Raw genomic sequence first — 20,627 nt, 5'->3', positions numbered from 1 at the left:
GACTTATATCTGGTCCTCTGCCGGGAAGCTTGTTTGGATTTGGTCTCAACGACCCAGGGTTTTGCGAGGAGTGGTTTGTGGAGGACACTATCTCCCAACTTTCCCAGTCTTATGTTTTGTTGCTTAAATATGCGTCAAATGTACTCTCGGAATTTTGTTGCACACACAATAAGGCCACCCCGGCATTCGTCGTTTTAATGAAGTTACAGTATTGAAAACTCAGAATAAGGTATTTCAGGCTGTTGCCAAATTTCTACTTCGATGCCATAGATTGTAGCTGCTCTAAGGAAATGACATGCATGATCTTGGTCACAATCTATTGAACAACAGATACATTTTTTTTTTGTTCTTAAATATTTGAATTGAAAGTAAAGAACTCCAAACGCTGGCAGGCGTGCATTGCTCCGTTGTGATGGAAACGCCATTACACACCAACCTCCCCCCCCCCCCCACTCCCCCCGCCAGTTACAGTGCCTTTTGCTTTCCGCGCTAAAGAATCAACAGGTGTATTAAAATTACAGCGCTTGTCGTTATTTGCGTGCAAACTTCCCACAGCTCATTTGTATCGCCTTGTCCATTTTTGTAGTAAGATCGCCCCAGTGGCAATACACAGGAGGGGGCTGGACCCCTATAGACATGCAGACTACCATATATCGCAGAGGCATACCTCTCTCTATGGTGGGTTGTCAGTGCTATTCGAAATTGTTAACATTTTCTACTGATTTATACACTGAGTCAAAGGACTTCCTGCAGTCAAAACTTATCATTAATAGCAAAGAATAAAAAAATATGCAAAAGCAAATTAACAGTGAAAGAAAAACATTTTACACAATATTGATAAATTCATCTAAAAATTTCGGAAAAACTTTTCTCCCCGATGGAAAGTATTTCTCCACACAGAAAAGGTTTACACCGCCGGAAGAAAAAAAAAAGGTTTTCGCCGTAGAGAACACCTTTTTCATTGTTTTTGAAAAGTTATGTCTCTATTTAGCCTTCTTTGTTTCTTTGCTTGTGCAAGTCCATCACATACTATGAATGTTTTATTCTTTGAATACTAAAACTTAATCATTGTAAATTGGTAGAAAAGATTAAAAATTTTGAAAAAAAGCTGATGCTAAAATGAAATAACGCAGATACGGAAGCAAAATATGAAACAAGATGAATATATCCATAAACTTCACATTTTTTTTCCTGACGTTCACCGGAAAGACGGAATTTTTGGGAACTATTTCAGTGCTCTTTTTCTCATAGCTAAAAAGAGCTATTTCAACATTCAGTGTCGTGATGGGAGTTGGATATACTTCCTGTGACGTGAGAGTGACCTGCGTCTGATAGTATGATCCATAAAGCCCACCTTATAATTCAAATGTTTGAGCACTACAATTTCACAAAAATCTAATGAAAAAATAAATGGAATTATTTTAATGCATTGTTTTAGGTGGTCTAGTTAGCGATGTCTTCTTCCATTTTTAGATTTAACTTTTTTTACCTTTAAAACAATATAAAACGTTTCCTTTGCGGTGTAAGCCTTTTCTCCGCGATGAAAACGATTTCTCCACCGTTTGTCAGATCGATAAGTGATTGAGAACTGACAATCCTTGATATCTCACCCTAAATCATGCACTATATTTTATCATACTGAAAGAAGTCTACCTTTTGTGTTGAACCAACCATCGTATACGACTGTGGACATGGCATACTACGTGTACTATACAAACAGATGTCAGAGAACACACATGCGGGGTGAGGATAACTGTAGAGGAATAAAATATACAATTTCCTACTTCCGGGACATACTTGTCCATAGCGAATGTTTCAAATAAATTATTCTATTATTTTATTTTTGAAATAGAAAAAAATCAATATGTTGATAAAATGCATGTTGCTGGTTGAAGCGTCCAGTTCCACACAGCATAAGTTGTGCTGTTAAATCTAATTAATCAGTCAATCAGGAAATGAAAGAAACATGCCACATGTCGGTAAGTGAGTGAAAGACTTAACATGCACCTTTAACCCATCAATCAAGTACTCCGTAAAAGTATTTATGGCACCATATTACATCTCTAATTGTCGCAAGTATATGCAAATCCCTTTTTTCTCCGGGAATAAGCGGTATTTCCTCAATTACCCAGTAATATATCTGCGCACCGGATCTGCGTGGCAAAAAGGTTTAAAATAAGTACATAAATAACCGAACATGAGTTTACATTACCTGGCGTTATCTTGAGTTTACCCAAGCAGTGGGTAGACATTGTGTGTTCAGCCGTCACAAGTGGTTAATGCTGAAAAACACAGTAGTCAAATGAGCTTTACAACCATTATAAACACAAATGTACCAGCCTTTCGTAAGGACGTGCCTACATGTGCCTATCAGGAGAGAGCAACGTGTTAACACTCATATTATATATAAGGCTGGACCCATTGCAAACTGGCGGTTGTGTTAAAATTTATTACATCTTGCTTCTTTTAAAACCAAATCATTAACATGCACGCATAAAATGTATAAATGTTTGGTATCTGCTCTATCTTTGACACATATCCATAATCTATTCTATTATAGGCTAACAAATGTGAAAATATGTATGATTTTATGCAGGTAAAGCCCGCTATGTACACTTTGCTACGCAGTAATTGTGCTGGGCATATTATACCCTTTGACTAGCACACGGTGTCAACTTATGCTGACAAAACTGTCTATATGAATAAGAAATGAACACTGGAAAATGTCCATCATAAATAATGCATTGATGGAAGTCAAGATTAATTCATTCAAAGAACTCGCCTTAGCTTCCACCTCTCCATATTTTAATTTCTTTAATTCTATACTTTCCAAACACAGTATACTGCTACATTGTACAAGGCATGCAAGGCATGTAGCAAGAATTATAGGTTAAACTCACCTAACCTGATAACAGTCAAGGACAATTATGTAGAAAAGCATAGACTCTTAGACTAGAAATAAGATTTTTTCAATTGGCTACTTTCGTTGCTCTGAACACAGTTAAATCAATAGTTCACTGTTCGATTAAATGAATAAAACAGTCACCCTTGTCTTGCAATGTACGGTCTAACCTTCCACATAGCACACAGGTATTGTATATTACCCTTTATCATGCATAGTTCTGCAGCGCAGTGAACAAAATATGCACAACCTGAATTATTGATACTGCAGGTTATTATTTACGCATTAATCAGTGAGCGGCGTTGCAGCAGTTGGTGTCCATTATTATGAATAAGGCTGAAAGAGACTATTTATTAACGTTTCACGTCCAAAATTACAACAAAGCCAATTTGAAGGAGCTCACCCATGGCTCCATTTCTTGTTGAACTTTTTATCAGCATGTGAGGACTGATTAGAAACTCAAAAAGTATGGAACTTTTTTCGAGGGGTTTCAGAATGGTTCATTCATCACATGCTAAACTACGAGGAGGTCATTGAACAAGAAACTTGTTCCAGAAGAAACAAAAAACTATACGGTAGTTCAATTAATGAGTCACACACACGATCTGTCAGTCCGTCGGTCACATTTCCTGTTAACATGGGCATTCTATACTTAAGTGCATCTTGCGGATGGTCGTGAGTTCCTCTGGTTTTCCGGTTTTCTTTCATTATACTGCTGGCCGCCGTCTTAAATTCTCGAGAACGGCGTAAAACTGCAATCAAATATATAAATAAATAATTGGATTATCTTTGTATGTAATCCTCTAATGAGCAACGGTTGGCCCGTGAGTGGTGTTAAAGATTCGCTTAACTAGGAGCTTCAGTCTAAGCTCTTGCGAATTTGCACTTTTTTATATATAACGAGCTGACAAATTCTTGACTTATAAAAAGGCGAAGTGCCGGACAAACCGTCTAATTAGCTGACCTATGATATCCGGTCATGCAGAACAGGCTGTGGAATCCGATACTATAACCAGTACACGGTGTTGTGACACGCTGATCAAAATGAGTCGTTACACTGTTCCAATGCTGCAGTCCCTGCAAACAATCCCCGTCAGATCACTACTTCTATAAATAATACCACAGAGCTTTAACAGTCTTGTGTTTCTGAATGGTGGCAGATGAAACCCATGGGAAACCAACAACTAAAATGATGAGAAGGCAATTGTCGATACGAAAAAAAAAGAAACAGACAATTGTAATTATAGTAATGATAAAAAGTTTATTTTCAGACGGGGTTAAATTAATACAAGACCATGATAATTTTTTTAGATAAAATAACAATAACAAAGCGAAGGAATGTGTACGTATGACATAATACATGCATCTTGCAGTATTTTAGCTATAAAGGATAGCTAAAAAAAGGATGTTAAATGGAAGTCACTGACAAGAATTACACGTAAACTAACTAAAAGGATATCAGGATGACTCACAACGATGTGTGAAATGACACATACCATGCGAGTCGTGCTCAGGTGTGCTACATGGCAAGCTGTGTAAAAAGACATCGCTATTAAATGTTACATTGTGTACCTTGTGAACATTTGCTTCAGGAGCACATCTATACAGAAACAGTGACGTATTACAGAAAAGAACGGAAAAGTACACTGCTTGGGCCGACTCGCTGACCAACAGGAATTTAATACAGTGCTTAAACAGCTTCAACCATGCAAAGCAAACAAGCCAAACATGAATTTATTTTCACCTAGATTTAAGAAGATTTAGTTTATGTTCTCTTTTTAATAGAGCGTGGTTTACTCAAATCGAAACCAGCGAATAATCAATAATCACCTGGCCATGTACAAATAAACGATAAAGAAATACAAACCAGACTATATTTTCAAACAAATAAAACGCCAACATGTAAGCTTCGGCGTCGTTGCTAATCTGATGTTCTCAAATACAACTGGGCAAACAAAGTTCTGTAAACACGTATGGTGAATGGTTGTGGTACAAGCAGCTAGGGTGTCCAGAGGTCGTTCGAAAATCTATAATCATACGTCAGACTATTTTCCATTGCTGGTGAGACAAGCAAACAGTTTTGGTGAACATGCTGTTTTATGTCGGATGGTTATATTTAGATGTTTTGCATAGTTGTATCAAGAAAATATAGCCAAGATTTGTGGTGTTTTCGCACGTATACATAGGCTTGAAGACAATAAAAGACGTCAACGTTGTACATGTGTATGCTCTTTATAGACGAACACATGACAGATGTAAATATTCACCAATTATGAAAGATTTAACACGGGGCTTTATATCTCAGGAAGATATAATTCAACTATAAAAGTTTCATACACTTCCCATGCAGTTACACATTTGAAACGTCTGAATTTAAACTTTACCCACAAAATTCCTGAGGGCATTAAGTTACAGTAAAACAAGTGTGGAAATGAGGCTTTTATCAGCTTATGATTTACGGCTTTACGTGTTTGACTGTGTAAATCATATATGGCAATGTGTTTGTGCTAGTAGGTGGTGGATGCCCGGCAAGCCCTCACTTAGGTTTGACTGGTTTAACGGCAGTGTTCATTGAAATATTAATATACACATGGATAACCACTGAATTATTATACTTTACGTAAAAGCTTTGGGTTCACCTTTTACCTCACGTGTAGGAATCCACAAATCTGTATAACCATCGTCAATTTTCTCTATTTTTCCACGTAACACCAAACATACGTTATAATAATGAATGTAAAGATAGAAACATCAATGCATTATCTATATATTTTTGTTCAAACTTAAGTTGAGTTTATGTAATTTACTCTCCTTTATGAAGTAGTTAATGCAAACTAAGTGCATTGACCTGCTATTGGCTCATTAGATTTACGTGTTAATATTCTTCCTTAGTAATCTACCTTCAAATGCCATAACCGCCTGTTTTCTCACATATTTATACTGCATCTAGCGCGGTATTTACTGATCGTTTGTTACGATATCTGGCTTACATGAGGAAATATCTGAATGCAGTCAGAGACATGGTTGAGTTCTGTTTCATAAAGGCATTATACCATGCACGTTAAAGACACATCTTGCCATGGTAGTAGCAATTAACTTCATCTACGATCTCGAAGGAAACGTTAGTGCTTGGTTACGTATGGATTGTTTGACACAACACTGATTGGCAAGATGGTATTTATTACTTCGGCAAGTCAGTCGCCATGAATACATGAGGTATGGGTTCTCTATAAGTCACATGACGGGATGCTAGTCAGTAACCTGCAAAACATCTACCGTTTACACCGAGCACTCCGATTTCCTCCAGGGATAAAACAGACCGCCATCGTATAGGTGAAAAAAAATATCGAGTATGAAACTAAGCAAAAATCAATTGGCCAATCAATATTGTGGCGATTTTGCTAGAGACAGTATATTATTTCATATAATTGCATGGGAGGTTAGGGGTTAATTTTCTGCCTTGTCCATAACGTAGACAAAGGTTTTACCTGTAGATTGTAAATTTTTATGGGTTAGAGATATCCTTAAATTAAATTAGAATTTTTGTGGAATATTTTGAAATATTTTTTTAACATATAGAGACAGGATATTTTGTGGACTCATGAGCGCAAGTTGTTTTTGGGGTCTTTATATAACTTTTGAAGGACACAGTTTCCGTGGACCCCTGTCCTTTCCAACGTAAGAATTTTAATACTTGATGACTTAGTTAGAACACCATATTTCACGTATAGTACATTGACATGCTGAACGAGTTTCTGTCCAAGCTTGGTGATCAGATATTGTTTGGCTAGGTTGCAAACAACATTTTTCTAGCGACCTTAAGTAATAAATCACAGCTGACATCTTTGTATTTCCCTCTAATTCTGTATAGCCCTAGGTGCTGGTAGATTGTTGTTATTTTTTAAGAATTAACACGAACAGTTAGAATAAAATCCTAAAATAATGTATATGTATATGATGTTATTCTTGTTGTGTTTCAAGAAAATAAAGCCCAGTCAAATACTCACTACATAAGGCACAAAGGTATCTAGGTTGGTTTTCTTGAGTTGTTGCTCACTTTGTTAACTACAAGGCAATTACCCTTAATTACACAAAAATTAGCTTGATACATAGGTACTGGTATGTAATTAATTTGTAGCCCAGGCTTAACGTTTCTTCGCATGTTGTTGTGCCCTGACATGTAAGAAGTCACGTATTTGGTTATAGAAAATAGCGGCATTTAAGACACATCCTGTGTGTTGGTGTGGATTAAAAATGGATTAAAAATGAACATTATTATATATGCTACATCATAATCCGGAACACAGTTGATAACAAATGTTATCTGATGTCATCAGTGATGACGTATCACAGACAAAAGTCTAAAATGATGATGGTGAAGACTTCTAGGAGGTGCTCAGGTTTCGATGGTAACGTGTTATGAACTTAATGTTATTTCGATATACAATATTTTAGCCCGCATGAAGCTGTAGCCACCTGGGTACTGTAAAAGCCATACCCTTAAACGGGAGTACAATTTAACATTATACATGTATATAGAGAACATATATTATTTATTACTTTAACTTCTGTTTCACGCCGTACTGAAGAATATTTCACTTACACGACGACTGCCAGGATTATGGTAAAAGGAAACCGGACAGAGCCATCCGCAAGTTGCTATGGTTACGCTAAAAATACCTTTACACCTTTCTGACATTTGCATCAGGCCATCTCCATAAGGGATGATCAATGAAGATATACGATGGAAGCATATTAGAGTCATAAGGCAATATTGATGCAATAATCTAATGGGCGCCAGCGGCACTGTTCTGATTCATGCCGATCCAGTCCGGCAGCATATAATCGGTCAGGTTAAACCTCTTGTCCAGGTCTGTACCCGGAATCGTCTGTTGTATCTGATAGATAGTTGTCCCTCCGGCCAGCCAGGCGGACCACCAGCCGTAAGAACCAACGGTCATAATGACGTGGTTACACAGCGACAGTATCGCCATGTCCACTTCAGCCTCCTGGCCGGTGATAAACGTGGAGACCTGATGAGGTAATGTCTCCTTTGTCCATTCCATGTCGTTAGAGCACACAATAAACATCACAGACTTGTATTTGCTCCTAAAGTGGTCCATGGCCTGGAAAAGATAGCCTTCACTTCCAACAGCATAGCCAAATTGAATCATGTGAGCCTCTACAAAATCCCCGCGTCTGACGTGAACACCTACAAATGTTGCATTCTCCAGAGAGAAATGAGGATGCTGTGACTGTATAGAGGATTCAAGTGCTAATCGCGCGCGTTTGACAATATCATCTTTGAATGTAAACTGTTTCCGAAGTTCTGGAAAAACGTTAGAGAAATATCGCCATGACTGGAAATAGCCGGACATTGTCAAGTTTGATCCGAAATCAGCACTTATGGGATCAAAAGCGCAATCACGCATTTGACCAATATGAGTAAATCCAGAGGAGATCTCCTTGTCTATATCGGTGACATTTACATTAAAAATATTTCTCAGTTGACTGTCTTTGGGGATTGCCGGCGTCATGCCGTGATGACGAGCTATTCCCAAAAGTGAGGCGAATTCAAACATCTGGTTACCTAAACGTCCATTGAAATCCACACATAAATAAACTGGCTTGTGCACAGACGATTGGTTCGTATGAGCTAAATCCGTATTAGACTCATTGCTAATGGGGTTGTTTGGATGATCCTTAGTTTGCTCTGCTAACACAGTCACACGTACGGTTGACATGGCTTTCGAAAGCACGGTGAGAGGCGAAATAGACTGAAGCAATGAACTCGAGCTGGAATGAGGAATAGGTCTCGTTATACCGCCTTGCGTTGTTGTGAAATTGGTTATTTCCGTATCAGGTAACTTCGATAAATTCCTTAGATCCCGAAACATGTTCAATCCATCCTGTATTTTAACTTTGAATAATGTAAACGTTCTTGTAATATTCATTGCTGATGCCCGAAGTTCTTGACCAAAGATACCGTATCTACGATAGTGTACAAACGCTTTACTTGGAAACTGTGTTGACAAAGCTAAAATACTGATACCTGTTAAGAAGAAAAAAGGAAGGAATAATAATGGCATACTATAGTATATCTATTGAGTAAGTTGTGTGACGGTTCGACTCTATTAGGGTTTGAATCTTGAGACTAATTTGTCTTTGCACTGGTGGACAAAAACGAAAATTCCCTTTGACTCGTTTGTACAAAGTGATTGCAGGCTGTCCTGTTATACCGGTGTGCCTATGTTTACCTCAACGAGTCATGACCAAAATGTAGTGTGTATATTTCATGCTCAGACCGAAAGCTTACATAAGGGGCATATTATCGGTTGTGTGAATGGGAAAGCCAAGCGTGAACTATTGCTTAATGAGGAACATTTGTGTTTTGTGAACCACTTTGGCAACCTTCAAGTGTTAGAAAGTTATGGATGTAGTCATCATTGGAGTGTTTTTTAACTCTCACGAGGCAGAACTGGTAAAATATTAAAGAAGATCAGACTGAGTTTATTCCTGATCACATGGAGATAATAAGGTTTTGGATAAACACAAACTTTATGATCAATCAGTCTAGTGGGGAAATTATTTGGTCCAATAGTGTTGGCTTTGACCGTAAGACTCTCCTTTTTTCGTATTGCAGAACATACTGCCGTTAAATGCCGTTCGTTTGCCAATATACAATGAACATCTATTTCCCGCCTTAATGTCTGCCGAAAACACTTAACTGTGCTTAGTTATTTAAGTCTCTGGTATCTCTAAGACATGTATAATTCAATTATACGAAGCTTAAGTCAAGTGAAAACAGTTTAATCAATTCAGTGTTTTCGATGACATTAACTGTCGTAATAAATACCGGACATCGAGACACCTAAATGGAGACAACAACATCTCATATTATCTGGGCCCGTTTGTCATGATTGTTCAGACTTAATACCAAAGTTAAAATTAATCCAAACCTTCAGTTTTGTACTTAGCCCAAATATAATTCTATAACAGTATATAAAATATCAACTAAATTTGTTGCCATTCCCTTTTGTCTCTGTACAACGGCACTGGTTGCTGGCTTTTGTTAAAATAGTGAGTATGTAATGTAACTTAATTCCGGTATTAGCTACAATACAGTCTTCAACAGTCGGGTGCAGTATCCTTTTCTTTACAAATTACTGTTTAGCCCTGCCAGTGTACGGATTGTGACTGAGTTCGTTTTATTCATAACTTATTTATACCCTTCTTTTCCAAATTTGAATCGGTGTCGGTGCGGACTAAATGCAGGGCAGGATGAACAAGGAGCTGGTGTCATTTGGGCGCAGTGATTATTGACTTTGTAACTCCTCAGCATGCCGATTACCACAAAATAATTTCTACATTGACCGGCTTAAGGAATAAGTACGGAACTTCCCCTTTAAATATGCAACAGGGATACTAAGTAAACTCATATTTATGTGAGTAGCTTTTTCTCATTGATCGATTTCTGTCAACTCTGTTCTTAACAAAAAGCCAAGTGTACCTAAGTGTCAGTACATTATACAAACCAGTGCGGGGTAGAATATAGTGTCATGGTAATATATTGTAACCTCTACACATGTCTTATGAATAGCTTATGAATAAATATGATCGTAACTGGCTATAAGCTGGAGCTTTATACTTGCTGTTTAGAGACACCCATGCATGTGCAAAACACACTGGCTGTACAAGCAGATGCCTTACCTGTCGTGCACACTCATGAATGATACACCAGCGTCTTACCTGTCGTGTAAAGACACTCAAAAGTGATACACCAGCGTCTTACCTGTCGTGTAAAGACACTAAAAAAGTAATACACCTGTGCCTTACCTGTCGTATAAAGACACTCATAAGTAATACACCTGTGCCTTACCTGTCGAGTAAAGACACTCAAAAGTGATACACCAGTGTCTTACCTGCCGTGTAAAGACACTCAAAAGGTAATATACCTGTGCCTTACCTGTCGTGTAAAGACACTCATAAGTAATACACCAGCGACTTATTTGTCGTGTAGAGACATTTATAAGTGATACACCTGTGTCTTACCTGTCGTGTAAAGACATTCATAAGTGATACACAAGCGTTTTACCTGTCGTGTAAAGACATTCATAAGTGACACAGCAGCGTCTTACATGTCGTGTAAAGGCAGTCATAAGTGATACACCTGTGTCTTACGCGTTGTGTAAAGACATTTATAAGTGATGCACCAACGTCTTACCTGTCGTGTAAAGATATTTCTAAGTGATACACATGTGTCTTACGTGTCAGGTAAAGACATTCATTACTGATACACATCCGGCTTACCTGTCGTGTAAAGGCATTTATATGTGATACACCTGTGTCTTACCTGTCATGTAAATACATTCAAAAGTGATACACCACTGTCTTTCCTGTCGTGTAAAGACATTTAGAAGTGATTCACCTGTGTCTTATCTCTCAGGTAAAGACATTCATTACTGACACACAACCGTCTTACCTGTCGTGTAAAGACATTCATAAGTGATTCCCCTGTGTCTTAATTGTCGCGTAAAGACAAACAGAAGTGATACGCCAGCGTTTTACCTGTCGTGTAAAGACACTCATAAGTGATACGCCTGATTCTTTCCTGTTGTGTAGAGACATCCAGAATATATACACCTGCTGTACACCTGTGTCTTACCTGTCGCGTAAGCACACTCATAAGTGATACGCCTGTGCCTTTCCTGTCATGTAGAGGCACCCAGAATATATACACCTGTATATTGTTTCTCACCTGTAGTGCAAAGACAATAATAGCAGATACACTGAAAGTACACCTATGTCTTACCTGTTGTGTAAAAACAAAAGTGTTGTACTTTTAATGTAAAGACAACCATAACAGATACATCTGCTATACACCTATGTCCTACCTGTCGCGTAAAGACAGGCTTAATAGAAATACCTGCGACACACCTGTGTCTCACCTGCCGTGTACAGATGAGCATAACAGATACACCTGTCTTACACTTGTGCCTTTCCTACCGTGTAAAGGCAGGCATAACACGTATGTCTGCTATACACGTATATCTTACCTGCCGTGTAAAGACCGGCATCTATGACACACCTGCTATACACCTATGTCTTACCTGCCGTGTACAGACATGCATAACAGGCACACCTGCTATACACCTATCTCTTATCTGCCATGTAAAGATGGGCATAACAGATACACCTGCTTTACACCTGTGTCTTACCTGCTGTTCAAAGACGGGCAAAACAGACACACATGCTATACCCCCATGTCTTACCTTCCGTGTAAGGACGGGCATAACAGAAAAACTTGCTACACACCTATGTCTTACATGTTGTGTAAAGACGGGCATAACAGATACACCTGTGTCCTACAAGTCGTGTAAAGACACCCGTATCGTACAATCGTGTAAAGACAACCATAACAGAAACACCTGCTATACACCTGTGTCTCACCTGCAGTGTAATGATGGCCATAACAGATACACCTGTTTTACACCTTTGTCTAAACTGCCTTGTTTTGATGGGTATAACAAATATACCTGCTTACCTGCCGTGTAAAGACGACCATTACAGACACACTTGCTATACACCTGTGTCTTATCTAAAGTGGAAAGAAGGGATAAGAGATACACCTGCTATACACCAGTGTCTTACCTGCTGTGTAGAGACGGGCATAACAGATACACCTGCTAAACACCTGTGTCTTACCTGGCGTGTAAAGATGGGCAAAACAGTCATAACTGCTACACACGTATGTCTTTCCTGCCGTGTAAAGATAGGCATAACAGAAACACCTCCTATACAGGTGTTTCTTACCTGCCGTGTAAAATCAAACATAACAGATACACCTGCTATACAGGTGTTTCTTACCTGCCGTGTAGAATGAAACATAACAGATACACCTGCTATACACCTGTGTCTTACCTGCCGTGTACTGACGGACCTAACAGATACACCTGCTATACACCTGTGTTTTACCTGCCGTGCAAAGACGGGCATAACAGATACACCTGCTGTACAGCTGTGTGATACCTGCCATATAAAGATGGCCATAACATACACACCTGCTATACACCTCTGTCTTACCTGCTGCGTAAAGGCGGACATAACAGATACACGACATAGCAGATACATAAGGTGTGCATTCAGTGTGAAACTATGGAATGTGTTGCACTACAGCTGTGAATAGTATGACTAGATAAGGCCTCCCTTTACATTGTATAATAAATTTGTGCATAGTCATGCCACGTAGCTATATTTTTCGACAGAGAAAGCCTTTTACCTGTCGAGTAAAGCGGCGTAAAACGGTTACATAGGCAACATAAATATATGTATAAAAGATGCAACTGTTTATAATTAAATGATTAATTCTTCCATGTGTGATGCACCGGTAGATTTCTATCTATGAAGCTGGACACCCTGGATGTTTGTGATCTTTGGACAACGAACTTCAAGTAAAACTATGCATGAAAGTGGCACTCTGGCTCCGAATGACAAAGTGACAAAACCACTAAGATAAAATAGTAAACAATGTGCCTGTCGTACATGTCTGTGCCTCATCTGCCTATTAATGAAGTGGGGGCGATACGGATTAGTAGTGCACTTGTGTCGTAAAATTGTGTCTTACCTGTCGTGCAAAAGAACAGAAACATCAAGCACCAACTATATCTTTGTGTCTTGGAGACCATTGTTGTCTCAATGCTTCCTCGCCACATCTCGTCAAAGTTTAGCCTGCTACCTGCGGATCTAAATAAAGTTTGGCGTGTCAGATTAAATCGATTTCACTTAAAACGTACATGTAAACTGCAAACCGACTCTTTTTCACAGGGGTATTCTACCTCCTAAATAGGATCGATTTCATTGTATCCATTTGATTGGCGATCCAAACAATTAACGCAGCCATCTTGCTTTCCCAAACAAAACAGTCCCAACGAAGAATCCTGCATGGGTAAGTTCCAGACGTAGTGAAAGTCTTAGGAATGAAACTAACGCTCCATTTGTTTTCATCGTTGTCGATTTTCCTTCTCCTGCACCACAGTGAAAGAAAATTTGATAATCTTTCAGCTGTGGACAAAAGTGAAATATAGCCGTATAGGTTTACATGCTTAGCAGTTCCTGCGACCAAAGCGTGAGGGAAACATGTTAAAGATACTCACTAAAACACCACAGTCCAGACTTTATTAACGTGTAGCAATAATCGAGAAATACTAGTACTAGTTGTTATAATCCCACCGTGCGAATGTCAGTGTGAAACTATGGAATGTGTTGCACTACAGCTGTGAATAGTATGATTAGATAAGGCCTCCCTCTACATTGTATAATAAATTTGTGCATAGTCATGCCACGTAGCTATATTTTACGACAGAGAAAAGTATTTAGTGAACAATGACGTCTTACAAACTGCAGCTAACACCATTGCATTGCTTTTACCTAGCCTTGCGCAAGCGATGGTGATAGAGAGCGTGTAAAGTGCTGCTATTTATGCATTTACGAAGGCAGTTAAAATAAAACCCTATCTCCTAATATTGTTGAGTATAACATGGTGTCAGACTATGCTTCTGGTGCCCGCTTTTTTATGTCTTTATGTTTTAAATCCATTGCACGCTTGCAGTCACATCAGCTTGAAAACGGAGTCTATGGTGCTAGGGCAAAACCTATTAAGAAGGACGGGCGCAGTATCCTGTTACAGTCACAAGAAATTCCTATATGACAAGAACAGGTCGATTAACTGTCTCACCATAGTCTGTTTCTATGAGTCACGCCTATACAAACCACACCACAAGGTTTACACAGTGATATGCTGGATGCCCATATTCTTGTAAGGAATATTTAGTGAGAATATTTATTTTTGTAGTTCATGATGTTAAAATATAAGGTGATTTTCTACAACAAAAACACCATCGCTTCGGGTGACGTCATAATTTTTTAAACCAGGTGGCTTTTGTGGATAATGTTACACAAAGAGACCGTTCCAAGCAGTTTCCATGACAACATACAGTGAAGAGAAAGAGATTCACTGAAGCTTGAGACAGCGTTACGACGGCTTTGTTGACTGGGTCCCAGGTCCCTACATTGTGACTGACTCTACACCAAACCCTGTTTTTAGCAAGATATAGCCTGGAAGGTAATTTTCTTATCTCTTATAGATAAATGATCTCCTGGCAGTAGGGCTTTAGATTTCGGAATTAAGAAATTATTTCTGTTATTAAAACACCCAATATAGTCAGACAGTTGTTCAAGCTACTACGTTAAGTTGGTTCTAACCGCATGGGGTGCTGCTACTATAAAAAAAATCTGATCAATTTAACAGAAATTCTGTTGTCTGAGTGATGCTGAAATGTATTATGTTAATGCAACAGATTATTCCTTTCACTACAGCACTTACTTCTATTAGTTTAACATAAAGAGTGTATTAGACTAATGGGATATTTTTTTTAATATTAGTTTGACACAGTATTTTTTATAATAACAGAATACATTCTAGCATCACTCACACTTTTTGTTAAAATGAAACGATTGCTTTTTGGATGAATACTGTAAAACAGTTTATTCCCACGCCAATTATCCGACAAGCCACCGGGTTTTGAATAATTATAACGTCATGATAATGAGTTCATAGTGTAGAAAATATGCTTACCAGGTTTAACATTATGAATAAGAATAATGTTACAACTGCCTTTTCTTTGCAATGATATGGACGTCCAACAAGTGGATGTGCAGAACTTGTGGTGTTACTGATTTAAGAATGAATATACATAATACTGAATATGGGCGACAATTTAAAGGAAACAAGGTATAGTGTGTGTTTAGACACATTACGAATCCAAGCTTCCACCTGAGATTTTAGGGAATATTTTTTACTAGCATATTAATGGCGCTGACTCACCAGAACAACTTGTTGAGAAAAATATGTTTCTGACAACTATCCGTAGTTGCTGGATCAAATGAAGGTTTAGAGAGATTTTCCATACGTTCGATGGTAGGGATTTAACTCCCTTTCATTTTATAGCACACGGCCATGACTGTTTTAGCATGCTTGCAGAGGGGGGTAAATCTGCAATGATGAAGGGCTTCGGGACATCAGTATTCAGAGAACATTTGTTTTTTCGTCCGTATCTTGCAGGACCTCTACTATTTAGTACATAGGTAGGTGGGTCCAAAACATTTTATTTTCCATTTAGGTTGAAACAATTTTTTTCATGAAATCTTGAATTGCACCGGTCTTTCCATCTTGATAAATATTTGTCGTGCCGTGCCAATGTACAGGATACCATAAGACAAGAGCGGATGAGGTGAGGATTTTGCCCTAAACGGCTAACTAAGTTCTGCGGAATATATATATATATATATGCACAGCACTTGCTGATGTCCTAAAGTACAAACTGTGATCTATTATGAGACTTTGCGAAGCCTTTTTGCACTATTTAAGCTCATATTTAAAGCTGAGGCTGGGACGTTAACTGTTCAAAACTGGAAATTGTTTTACTGAGTATTTCCATTCCTATAAGAGTTTGTAACATGATGCCACATAATTTCAGGGTCACCCCAATCACCAAATTACAGACCACGTCTACACAACCAAGATGAGATTATACATGTATAAAATGCACATCGACAGAGAATTACTCAGTTTGCATTTTTACTTTGGCAGCACTGAAATGGTATTTTTCAGAGGACAGGAATCTACGCCTCCTTTTCTTCGTTTGAAGACCTCAAAGCTTATTTTTCTTCCGTTTGTTTTATAATTGCACCCGTAATTTCGCCTTATAAATGCAAATATTTCTACAATCCACTTAGACTAATTTCTTAGCCGTTTTCTCATGGCACAGTCCAGACGACTTTTATTATTTATTGTAACTTTAATTTAAATTTATAAATTTATTTTAATGTATTATAATATTAAACTAGATGACGCTTTGTCTGTAAATTAAAACATCGCCCTGTCTCTTGGTAAATGGTCCAAAAATTGACCCACATGATGTAAACAGAACTGGTCCAAATAATCCTGTAACCCACACTTTTCCTTGTCATGGTTGAGGATATTGTCATGGTTGAGGATATTGTCCTGGTTGAGGATTTTGTCATGGTTGAGGATATTGTCATGGTTGAGGATATTGTCATGGTTGAGGATTTTGTCATGGTTGAGGATATTGTCATGATTGAGGATATTGTCATGGTTGAGGATATTGTCATTTTTGAGGATTTTGTCATGGTTGAGGATATTGTCATGGTTGAGGATATTGTCATGGTTGAGGATTTTTTTTAGTTGATCTGAAAGTAGAAGTAGCAGTTTTGTTCTAATTATATCGATCTCTTTCATGGATCTTATCATGGTTTCATAAAAATAGACCAGATCATGAAAAACACATAAATAAAAACTGCATTAATTCTATAATCTGCTGGATTATTGCAAAAATCAAAATCCGGACGTCATTGTGCATTTACGTGCGCAATTTTCTTAAGTCTAGGTTGTTAGGCAATATGGTCTTCTGCATTGAAGATTTACAGAACTGGCTGAAATGCTTATCCTTGGAATCTCATGCATCAACGATACACTACCTCTACAAATTCCAACAGTAAACATACCCGAACATAAAACACAATCAGTGTTAATTGAAAGAATGGAAATATTTTGTACTAAATATTTTGTCTAAACATAGACAAATATATTACAGTAAACAAATCATTACAAAATGTAGTGTAGGGGTTATCATCAGCGGTAATAAATGGATAACAGTAATGTAAATAAATATATTACAGTAAACCAATCACAACAAAATGAAGTTTCAAGGTTATGTGATTTTTTCTTTTCATTAACACCAGTTGTGTTTTACGTAAAAAAGACGGAACTACTGGATGCTGTAAACAAACATTGTCACATTAACACAGTGTACTTCGCGTGTATATATTATTCAAAAGTTAACTTCCTACTCTTAACTTCAATTTGGCTTTGGCACAAAATGCTTCTCATAAAACCACTCTGGAGGTACTGTTTGCTTGTCCTCATTGAAGAAAACCCACTCAGCAAGATTATCCACGAGACTGATAAAACTGGCAAAAGTGTAATTTTTCTCACTTTCATCTGAGCATAATAAGTATCAGTTACAAGGTATATCATTGTAATACAGCAAAGAACACATTTGAGATTTACTGTGATGTTTATATACTAGAACACTGCTGTTTTGCAGACAACCAGTGAACGTGACTGTTTGCGTATCTGGGAATTTTCTAGGCTTATTTTTTGCTATATATCATTTTCAATTGATTTGACGTCAGGGTAATGAATCGGATTAAAAGCTGACGTATACAATCCAGATGCAAAACATGACAGTTTAAAAGAAATTACCTTCATGTTGTTATCATATGCAAACATCCGTCTGGTGCGCTGCACTGGTTTCCTTTAAACTGCTATAAAAGTATGTTGCTCAATTACACAGCACTCCTTCCTGTTTCTGAACAAACAACATACTCGACCGAGCGCTCTACATCAGGTGTAACAGGTGTGGGCCTACGTATAGTTGATTATCACCTGTAGTGCGTATATATCTACATGGACTGAGTGTTGCAAATCACCGTGCTAACAAATTGCCATGCAATTCAACTAAAATCGTTCACAGAACACACCGGGGAATAAGATAACCCGATTGGTTTTGCGATAATTACTGGCGTAACGTCCTATAAAACATATAATCTGGGAAAGTAGTTGCATCCATTACGGCACGCCTTGGAATGACAAGGTCTCACTGACAACGGGGCTAATTATCATAATAACATCATGTAAACATCACATGACGTGGGCGAGTGTTCGTATTCTCTAAGACCAGACTGGCTCCAGTACCGTCAATCGTCACATGGTCTGCGCATGTTAAACTTTTCTACATTTAGTTTAAATTATTTTTTATTCAGATTAGAGGTAAACATTTCGACAATTTGAACATTTAACCTTACTTGTTGACAAAAGACTTGAAAATGTGTTGTTGTTGTGTGATGAGGAAAATAAATAAGTAAATAAATGTAAGAGGGTACACCAAAATCCGCTTTGTTGTTTTCACATGTTCCCATTGATCATATTTGTTTGAGGAATATTATTTTGGAACAAACATAAACAAATCAAAAAACATTTGAACTTCACAAATACAACGAAATTGACTGGCGTATTGTGAAACAAGTAAACGTTTTAGCACACTACAATGGGTGACATTTTAACACACTACAATGGGTGACATTTTAACACACGGATAGTGAATAATTACTTCGCGGGTAAAATTTCCACCAAATCCACAATGTATCAGATTTTTTGGCTTATTTCATTTTTCCTCACCTTTTTTTTTACCAGCTTTACCAGTCGTCAATAGTGTATCAATTCTCCATAAGCTGTGAAATTCTGTACACGAGGCATTGCACTCCGATTCAGAATCTGTAACGTAACTACCTAACGTTTCAATCTATAGCTGCCTATGGATACCTCTTAACTTAAACTCTGCCTCGGTCTCTGGCAAGAGTTACAATGTATTTCACCTCATACGTCTATAGAGAAGTAACTCGCTAGATAGATATGGGTTCTGTAGCCGAGTAGCACAGGTATATGAGAAAGGGCTGCTTCTCTTTCTGTTGGTCAACATAAATGGAGCTATGAGGTATTTAGTTTCGCCCTGCTGAGTAAGACTGCGTTCAATAGTCCGACAGTAGGGTTTTAGTTTACCTTTTAGAAAGTATCAGAGCGAAACGTCCTTATATCAGTAGAATACACTATTCAGTGATTTCCATAAATTTGTGGTGAAAAGTGAAACGCAAATATTGTAAATGTTGGTGATGCTCACGTTGAAGTTAATATCTGTAAGATCATGTCAAAATAGTTTCGGTTGGTGCTTACATGACTGATAGTTAATAAGTTGTCTACTTCACTGACAACATGGCTATTTTTAGGAGTATATATATACTCCTTAGCAGAATACTGTTTTTCTGCACTAAAATAGCCATGTTGTCTTATGGTTTCTTTGGGGTTTTTTTCTTTGCATTATCACCTGCATCACATTTGATTTGTATAATAGACTATATTTTTAGACCTGCACAAATAATATTTTAAGTGAAATTTTCTTGAGTACGGCGTAAAACACCAAGCAAATAAATAAATAATATTTTAAACTTTGTGGTGTGTAATTGCACCAGAGTCAACGATAGCCCTATTCTCTGGTAGATTTCCGTTATTCTGCCAATAATGAACAATAAACTGAACAACAGACTTGTGGCTTTTTAAACCCGGCGACACATACACACGGATATTTAGGCACCATCTTCCATACATAAAAACCGAATAACAAGAACAAATTATTGTAGAATGTAATGACATTTGTCCAAAGCTGCATCAGGTCGTCTTGTGTAAGAACATTATATTCTCTCCACTTGAAGGATCGTAAATTGACAATAATATCCTTGGCAATGACCTGTAATTTTCAACCAGTCACAAAGCTGATAGACATACCCTGCCTCCAAAATTAGGAGTGTAACAACAAGATGGATATCAAATGCTACTCTCCCGATGGAGCGTGGATATCTGTTTGACATTGTTTTGGAGACGCAGATAAATCTCCCTCCAGGGCTCAGATGGTTATCGCGCCAGCGCAGCGAGATGACCCAGAAGCCTCTTACCAGTGCAGTCACTGTGACCGTACATGAGAAGGTCCGACAGTACATGGGAAGGTCAGGCAATAAACTGCGGATGGCCGTG

The 20,627-nt window shown here is 37.9% G+C and overlaps 2 protein-coding genes across 4 annotated transcripts in view; one reads left to right on the top strand and one right to left on the bottom strand.

Moving 5' to 3' along the window:
• The window catches only part of LOC135472934 (stimulated by retinoic acid gene 6 protein-like), a 60,331-nt gene that overhangs the window by 27,325 nt on the left and 12,379 nt on the right, over positions 1–20,627 (top strand). The gene's annotated exons all lie outside the window — the stretch shown is intronic.
• On the bottom strand, positions 4,154–19,411 carry LOC135472485 (galactoside alpha-(1,2)-fucosyltransferase 2-like). Of its 3 annotated transcripts, XM_064752006.1 has the most exons (4): positions 19,221–19,268; positions 18,246–18,304; positions 13,527–13,645; positions 4,154–8,954 (listed from the first exon to the last, which is right to left on the bottom strand). In XM_064752006.1, the coding sequence occupies exons 3-4, from the start codon at positions 13,612–13,614 to the stop codon at positions 7,690–7,692; spliced, it is 1,353 nt and encodes a 450-aa protein (XP_064608076.1). In that variant the 5' UTR covers positions 13,615–13,645; positions 18,246–18,304; positions 19,221–19,268; the 3' UTR covers positions 4,154–7,689. The 3 variants fall into 3 exon arrangements, with proteins under 3 accessions (XP_064608076.1, XP_064608075.1, XP_064608077.1); XM_064752005.1 differs by lacking the exon at positions 18,246–18,304 and having other exon boundaries at positions 19,221–19,411; XM_064752007.1 differs by lacking the exons at positions 18,246–18,304; positions 19,221–19,268 and having other exon boundaries at positions 4,154–8,698; positions 13,527–13,635.

This window comes from Liolophura sinensis, chromosome 8, assembly GCF_032854445.1.
Source record: "Liolophura sinensis isolate JHLJ2023 chromosome 8, CUHK_Ljap_v2, whole genome shotgun sequence".
NCBI lineage: Eukaryota > Metazoa > Mollusca > Polyplacophora > Chitonida > Chitonidae > Liolophura > Liolophura sinensis.
The sequence above is the reverse complement of the archived record's forward strand: the minus strand, read 5'-3'. Positions and strand labels throughout refer to the sequence as shown.